Source organism: Belonocnema kinseyi, chromosome 1, assembly GCF_010883055.1.
Source record: "Belonocnema kinseyi isolate 2016_QV_RU_SX_M_011 chromosome 1, B_treatae_v1, whole genome shotgun sequence".
NCBI lineage: Eukaryota > Metazoa > Arthropoda > Insecta > Hymenoptera > Cynipidae > Belonocnema > Belonocnema kinseyi.
Window position 1 is genome coordinate 8,028,382 of NC_046657.1, and position 9,096 is coordinate 8,037,477.

The 9,096-nt window shown below is 26.1% G+C and overlaps 1 protein-coding gene across 1 annotated transcript in view; it reads right to left on the bottom strand.

Annotated features, from left to right (window-relative positions):
• LOC117176668 (WD repeat-containing and planar cell polarity effector protein fritz) overlaps positions 1–9,096 on the bottom strand; it is a 73,196-nt gene that overhangs the window by 4,931 nt on the left and 59,169 nt on the right. The window contains exon 12 of the mRNA XM_033366922.1: positions 7,501–7,768. Within this exon, the coding sequence (XP_033222813.1) occupies positions 7,501–7,768 (268 nt within the window). The remainder of the gene's footprint in view (positions 1–7,500; positions 7,769–9,096) is intronic.

Here is a 9,096-nt window from a genome sequence, read left to right on the forward strand (position 1 = left end):
CGATCATCGAAATTTTGAAAACTTTTTAAATCTTTTTGATATTTGTTTAAGTCTTTAAAAATATTTTTAAATCTTCGAAATCTTTTTAAATCTTCAAGACAAATTTGAAACTCTTTTGAAATCGATTGAAATCTCTTAAAATATTTTGAAATTTGTGTAAAATATTTTAAAATGTTTTTGTGATCTTCGAAATTTTTGAAATCTTATGTGGTATAACAAATCTTTTGAAATATTTGAAATCTCAAAAAAAATTTGAAATCATTTTAAATCTTTGTTGAAATCTTTTAAAATCTATTAAAGTCGTTTTAAAATGTACAGTCTTGAAACTGAATTAACATTTACATTTTCATGCAATAATTTGTATAATTTTTCAGGTAGAATATCACAAAAAATGTATAGCTTAATATTCTTTACCGCATTTTAAATATGAAAATAGTAAAAGATTATACTAAATAGTAAAATAATAAAAAATGTAAAGTCTTTTTCGGATTTCAATAAAATAAATTTCGTGTAAGCAAAGAATAATAATCAATAATCGAATGAAAAATTCATGGAGATTTACAGGATTTCAAAGTTAAAAATTCAAGGATAATTTAATATTTTTCAGGTTGTTAGGCACCCTTAATTATAGAACTGTTATACAGGGTGGACACGCTGGGGCTTACATACATGACCAGTTGAATGCTACCCGAATTGCACAATAGCAGGGTAGAAGCCATTACACAGGGGTATTTTTATATTTCGCGCCTTTAAAGTTGCATTCGGATCGGCCATTCGGCCAAGTCCGTGCATCTTCGGATCAAGTTTATGAGAGTTTCCATGCTTGCGTTCGAAACTTCAAGCGGTTATGTTCAGATTCACCTGTTTGCCCTAGTCGCTGTCAGTAAATATAGGCAATGTCAATTTAAAGTTTACGCATGTAATATTTCATGAACTTTATTTAAAACATATCCTATCTATTCATAACATACCTTTTTTTATGCAGTAAAAATAAGCGTTAAACATCATTCACTCTTCACCCACTGGAAGGGCAGAATATTATTACTATTTTGTAGTATTTGTCACTGAACAGCTATTCTATAATGGTATTAGCAAAGACAAAAAATTACGTTTACTTCTCAGTTCACATGTCTCACTTCATTATTAATTAAAGAGTGTTATTATTTGTAATCACTATATAACATAACCTATATTGTTTTGACACTTGTATCCATTTGAAGTTTCGAACGCAACCATGGAAACTCTCATAAACTTGAACCGAAGACGCACGGACTTGACGGAATGGCCAATCCGAATGAAGCTTTAAAGGCGCGAAATATGAAAATACCCCTGTATAATGGCTTCTGCCCTGCTGTTATGCAATTCGGGTAGCATTCAACTCGCCATGTATGTAAGCCCCAGCGTGTCCACCCTGTATATTCCTAAAATAACTATATTGTAATGGTAGTTACATAAATGTTACATATCTATTACATGATAGTTACATATCCATTAAATAAAATGTGTATAACCCTTATAAAAATTAGCCTTATTTTTTAAATTAATTCCACGCTTTGATTCCATTTATCATATTTTTTAACGATAACAATTTTCAGGGACAAGTTTATAGACCAATACAAAAAAGATCGACACTGCTTCATCCGATGGATCCAAAAAGAGAATTGGCCGAGAGTCTGCCTCTTTGTTTAGGAAATGATGATTATCTCAAAGATTTCCAACCACTTTCGAGTAAGATAATAATTTATTAATGATAAACGTATAGTTTCTACATAAATAATGATTTTTAAACTCATTATTTAATTTCGTTTACTAAAATCGAAGTTTTCTTTCAGAAGTTGAAAGCGAGAAAATGAAAGAGCCTCCGAAAACGGAAGAGACAGCAAAAATAAAAGTCGTCCACTTTGGTCTTTTGTAAGATAATAAACATATTTTTAAGAAGGTGCTCCAGTTAATAAGAAATCAAAACTTTCTTAGTCTATTTAATAGTATTTTATATTTTTATACTCTGGTTTGTACAAATTTATATTATCATATAAAAAGAACAGTTTTACCGATATCTGGATTTTTAATTTATTTATAAACCGATACCCAGAAAACTAGGATTGGGACGACTAAAAAAATCCCGAAAAATAAAATTTGCGACTCGGTAAAATTCCCGAATTGTAAAATTTTCGAATTTTCTGTTTGGAATCTTATTATTCGGGAATTTTAAAGTGTCTGGAATGTTATTTTTCGGTATTTTTTAGTGTCCTAATATTTAATTATTGTAAAACAATAAAATTCCCTAGACAATAAAATTTTCGAATTATAAAATTTCCGAAGAATAAAATTACAAAATCGGAAAATTACCAAATAAAAATTCCTATTAGAAAATTTCCCAATAACAAAATTTCCGAATCGGGAAATTGCTGAATAATAAAATTCCCGAGTTAAAAACTTCTGGAATAATAAAATTTCGGACAGATAATCGCCGAATTTGAAGATATTAGAACTAGAAAATTCCCGAATATAAACAATTAAATTTTTTATGAATATTTTTTTCTAAATATCTTTGGTGCCGGGAAGGTTTTTTTTTGTGATTTTTTAGCCCGCATATTTTATTTTTGTCAAAAAATAAAATTCCCGGCACTATAAAATTTTCTCAGAATAAAACTTCCGAATTCTAAAATTTCCAAATGATGAAATTACCGAATTGGAAAATTGCATGAATAATAAAATTCCCGAATTGGAAAATTTCCGAATAATAAAACTTCCGAATTGTAAAATTGTTGAATAATAAAATTCCCGAATTGGAAAATTCTGGAATAATAAAATTTCCGACATATTTTCCGAAAATACGAAACCTGGCGGCCACTAGGCGAGGCTCTAGAGGGTTCGTATTTTCGTGTACAACGTTACCGGCTGATGCCGTTGGAATTGATTGTTAAAATATATTTTTGTACATCTTTTATTATTAAGCTTTGTACTTAAACGTGGTTTTCTTTCGGCTCTTGCATTTCTCAAAAGTTTGAGACCGATATTTTATGTATAAAAAAAGTTCGAACGTTCAAAAAATGTTGAGGTTCAGAAAAAAGATGAAATAATTTTCAGTGAAGTTTCTACCAAAATGCAGTACCTAAACGTACTTTATTGCACTCTAATACATTTCCCAAAGTTTCAGCTCGATATTTTATTTACAAAAAAAGTTCTCAGGTTCAAAAAAACATTCAGTGAACTGAAAAACTGTGGTCGGTAATATAGGTATTTAGCTGTGTCACATGCCCTTAATTGATGAAAAAAAACAAAGTCATAACGAAAAGTTGAATTTGTATTAATGAAGCAAAATTGTTATTCTTTATTATGTGCTTTTGGGTTCCTTATTTTAGAGAAAATTTGTAAAAATGGTTATAAGTTTTAAAATTGGTTAAGATTTAAAAAAAAAGTAAGCGAATAATTTAGAAACGTGAAACTTCAGATTTATTATTGAAAAATGTCAAAGTGTTATTAATTGAATGAAATTAAACAAATAAAAATTAATATTGCAGATAAAATATTTTTTTATCAGAAATAGGTCTCAATTTTTTATTATTCGCAATTATTAACACATAAATTCATATTATAATAAAAAAAGTTTTTATCAATTCAACTTTCTAAATTTTTAGTTTATTGAAATATAAGTACTCAAAATGTTGGACAAAATTTTTTCTAAATTAAACAGTGAATTTAGATCATTGTCGGTGATATTTTATTCGGTAATCCTTAGATTATGACTTGTACTTTACCACTAATGATTTACGTAAAACCAAGTTTTTCTATTATTTGCAAGGTAGCCAATAAAATCTAAAAAAAAATATCTGGAATGATTTCAAGGTTAAAAAATTTTTACACTAGTCAATAAAATTCAAAGTTGAAGTTTTTGAAGCTAAAAACGTTGTTATTTAAAGTATTGAAGACCAAATTGCAAATTAAACCAATCGAAAAGTTTTCTGATCACTGAGCGTTCTAAATATTTAATTAAAACATTTCAAACATCGATTTCGAGTTCAAACGTTCATTAATATATGTAAAAATGACAAGCCTTCCAGAAACTTTTTTATAAATAAAACATTTGAAATTGTACAATATGGATTCAGAAGCCTTTAACTTTGTTTAATTTAAAATTATGCCATGTGAAATTTAAGTATGAAAAATATAAATATTTAATCTGGTTTCGATTTGATTTGAATTAGTAAATATACAGTCTTCAAAAATAGCATTTTAAAATTTAGGTTTCTAAACTGCTTACATTTAAAATTAATAATTTCTTAATTTTCGCATTTCAAACTCAAAATTTAAAACAATTAGTAAATTTAAAATTAAACTCTTTCTTTGATATTCTAAAATGTCGAAAAACGTCCATACGGTTACATAAGATCTTTGCTTCTGTTACTTTCATTACCCTACGAATAAGTATTTTTGAATATATTTTACTTACGGTGTTTAATAAGCTAATCCCTCTGTAGTTTATTCAAATTTAAATAAAACTTAACTGTATCTTCAAATTCACTTTTCTACTAATTTCCAAAAAGATTATAACTTAAATAAAAAATAAAGTTTTTAATTCAAATTTGTTATTACTATTTTATACTAACATCTTTGCTGCATTTCGGGCATAATTTTTATTTCAAAAAGTCTTTGGAGTTTTCGAATTCCTTCAAGACCTTTTCTACTCAATTAAAATTATTTTTCCATTCACTTATAAAGTAAAATTAGATTATTACCATTTTGGATTTCAAATGCACTATAATTTGGCGCAACCGAATTTATAGCTGCCTGTCGCGCCTCTGCAAACATGTGGCGGAATCAAACGCTACATGTCGCGCCTCTACAAGTATGTGGCCGAACTAAAAGCACTATATGTATATATGCAGGACTACAAACTTGCCTGCCGCGCTAATTACCGGTATGTGGTGCAACTAATCTCATGCCGTATCTAGGACCTTTTGGCCCCACTATAATCATATTACATAATATTTTAATCGTATTACATATCTCTGTAATCCTCTTATATATCATTGCAGTCATATTACATATTATTGTAATCATAACATATATTTTGTAATCATATTACATACTATTGTAGCCATGACATATCTCTGTAAATATATTACATAATTACACAATAATATTAAATAATATCGAAACCCGCTGTAATCATATTTCATGTTACTGTAATCATATTAATTAAAACTGAAATCATTAAATATCTTTGTAATCATATTACATATATCTTTAATCATAACAAATATCATCGAAATCATAACATATCTGGAACCATATTAAACCCCACTGTAATCATTTTATATAATATTTTGAACACATTACCTATTTCTGTAAGCCTCTTATATATAATTACAATCATATTACATATTGTAATCATATTACATAATATTTTAACCATGAAATATCTGTAAATATATTGCATATCATTGTAAATCATTGTAATGATATTGCATATCTCTATAATCATATCAAAACCCGTTTCAATCATATTTCATGTCACTGTAATCATATTAAATACCACTTGAATCATTAAATATCATTGTAATCATATTACATATTTCTTCAATCATTAAATATCATCGAAATCATAACATATCTCTAGAATCATATTAAACCCCACTATAATCATATTACATAATATTTTAATCATATTACCTATCTCTGTAATCCTCTTATATATCATTGCATAAATATTACATACTATTGTAATCATGACATATCTCTGTAAATATATTGCGTATCATTGCATATCTCTATAGTCACATTGAAATCCGCTGTAATCATATTTCATGTCACTGTAATCATATTAAATACCACTGGATTCATTAAATATCATTGTAATCATATTACATATTCCTTCAATCATATTAAATATAATCGAAATTATTAAATATCTCTAGAATCATATTAAACCCCACTGTAATCATATTACATAAGATTTTAATCATATTACCTATCTTTGTAATCCTCTTATATATCATTGCATAAATATTACATACTATTGTAATCATATTACATAATATTGTAACCATGGCACATCTCTGTAAATATATTGCGTATCATTGCATAGCTCTATAGTCACATTGAAATCCGATGTAATCATATCTCATGTCACTGTAATCATATTAAATACCACTTGAATCATTAAATATCATTGTAATCATATTACATATTTCTTCAATGATTAAATATCATCGAAATCATAAAATATCTCTAGAATCATATTAAACCCCACTGTAATCGTATTACATAATATTTTAATCATATTACCTATCTCTGTAATCCTCTTATATATCATTGCATAAATATTACATACTATTGTAATCATATTACATAATATTGTAACCATGACATATCTCTGTAAATATATTGCATAGCATTGCAATAATATTGCATATCTCTATAATCGTATCGAATCCCGCTGTAATCATATTTTATACCACTTGAATCATTAAATATCATTCTAATCATATTACATATTTCTTCAATCATATTAAATATAATCGAAATCATAAAATATCTCTGGAATCATATTAAACCCCACTGTAATCATATTACATAATATTTTAATCATATTACCTATCTCTGCAATCCTCTTATATATAATTGCAATCATATTACATATTATTGTAATCATATTACATAATATTGTAACCATGACATATCTCTGTAAACATATTGCATAGCATTGCATATCTCTATAGTCACATTGAAATCCGCTGTAATCATATTTCATGTCACTGTAATCATATTAAATACCACTGGAATCATTAAATATCATTGTAATCATATTACATATTCCTTCAATCATATTAAATATAATCGAAATCATAAAATATCTCTGGAATCATATTAAACCCCACTGTAATCATATTGCATAATATTTTAATCATATTACCTATCTCTGCAATCCTCTTATATATAATTGCAATCATATTACATATTATTGTAACCATGACATATCTCTGTAAATATATTGCATAGCATTGCAATAATATTGCATATCTCTATAATCGTATCGAAACCCGCTGTAATCATATTTCATGTCACTGTAAACATATTTTATACCACTGGAATCATTAAATATCATTGTAATCATATTACATATCTCTGCAATCCTTACATGTCACTATAATCATAATAAATATCTCTGTAATCATATTACATATCACTGTAATCATATTACACATTACTTAAATAATTTTCAAGTTTTTAGTAACCCTGATGTCAAAATGGACTAATTTTTTTTTTTAATAAGTCTGGAAAAGTCATGCAATTTTGATACCGCACTTCAGTAGCCACCCCAAAAAGAATTTTATTTTAATAATAATGTTTTTGAATTCTATTTTAAACACTTCACAAAGGTATTCAATGAAAATGAGAAAATCAAAACCAATTTTGATACTATATATTTTGCAACTATACTTTGTACAGGCTTAAAAATACGAAATCTGAAAAAATTTAATTGTCCTTTGTTACTTCCTGGAGTTCCGATTTCAAGCTAATCATTTCCGTGTCGGGAACGTAACGTTTCAGTTCCTTTTCGGGATCGTAATGCTCAACATTTAAAAGCATTCCCATTGGCAAAGAAGCTTCCAAAATTCTCACAAGAATTGGCAAGTTTGTATTCGAGGCGTTCGAAATTTTAACATTTCTTTCGTATAAATTAAGATGATATTCCGCCTCGACAGCATCACTTTTTGGCTTAAAACGCTTTACTTTTATTTCCTTGGGTGGCATCGCCCAACTAGACAAATTAAACATTTTTATTTATATTTTATTTTTTAGAATCCATTTTTTAAGAGGTCAATAATAGAAAAATAAATGTTCAATATAATTAACTAAAAATAGAAATAGAAACAAAACTAATATAATATAAAATTAATATAAGGTTTTTATTTTTCAAGGATTTTTTTCTTATTCTGAAGTTTTTAGAAAAATAAATAAATTCGTAATGTTTATCCATAAAAAATAGAAGTAACTGGACCTACAGGGTGAGATAAAAATAACGGCATATTAATAAATTATATAATTTACTATCAAATTCAATTTTTTGATACTAATTTATTATTTTTTTATTGTAAAATGCTTCTGTTTAGGTAAAAAATGTAACTATTTTTGTGCAAAATTTAACTATTTAACCCTTTTATTGATAATTAACTTTATTTGGATAAAAAATTAATTTTTTACGGTAAAAAACGAAACGTTTGGTTAAAACTTTAACTTTTTAATTAACAATTCTAAAGTAGTGTTGGAAATTCATGTGATTCGTTAGAAATCCGTCTTTTTTGTAAAAAATTAATCTTCCTGGATAAAAATAATCTTTTATTAGTTTAATAATTATCATTTTAGTTTAATATTAATAATTTTAGTTGAAAATTATTTTCGTTGGTTGAAAATGTCACTATTTGGTTAAATATTCGATTTTTTTTTCTTCAGCTGAAAATTAATTTACGAACTAAAAATTAAACTTGTTCTTTTTTTGTTGAAAATTTCAATCTTTTAGTTGAAAATTCATTTTTTTTATTACAAATTCATCTTTTTAATAGAACATTAATTTTCTTTGATAAGAAATAACTTTTGTTGGTTTAATATTCATAATTTTAGTTAGAAATTTATTTATTTCAATTGAAATTTAATCCTTATTGGTAAAAAATGCAACTTCTTGGTTGAAAATTTTAATTTTTTAGTCGAAAATTAAACTATTTTATTGAAAATTCATGTGCTTATTTACAAATTAGTCTTTTTGTTCGAAAATTAATCTTCTTAATTGAAAATTCTTCTTTTTTAATATTCATCGCTTTCGTTATTAATTTATTTGGTTGCTTGAAAATAAAACTATTTAATTAAATATTTGATTTTTTTCTCCAGATGAAAATTAATTTTTTGAACTAAAAATTAAACTTGTTCTTTTTTTGTTGGAAATTTCACTTTTTTAGTTGAAAATCCAAACGTTTCATTACTAAACCGTCATTTTTATAGAAAATTAATCTTCTTGAATAAAAATTAACTTTTATTCGTTCAATATTTATCATTTTAGTTGAAAATTAAATCTTTCTGGTTTTTTTCTATGCT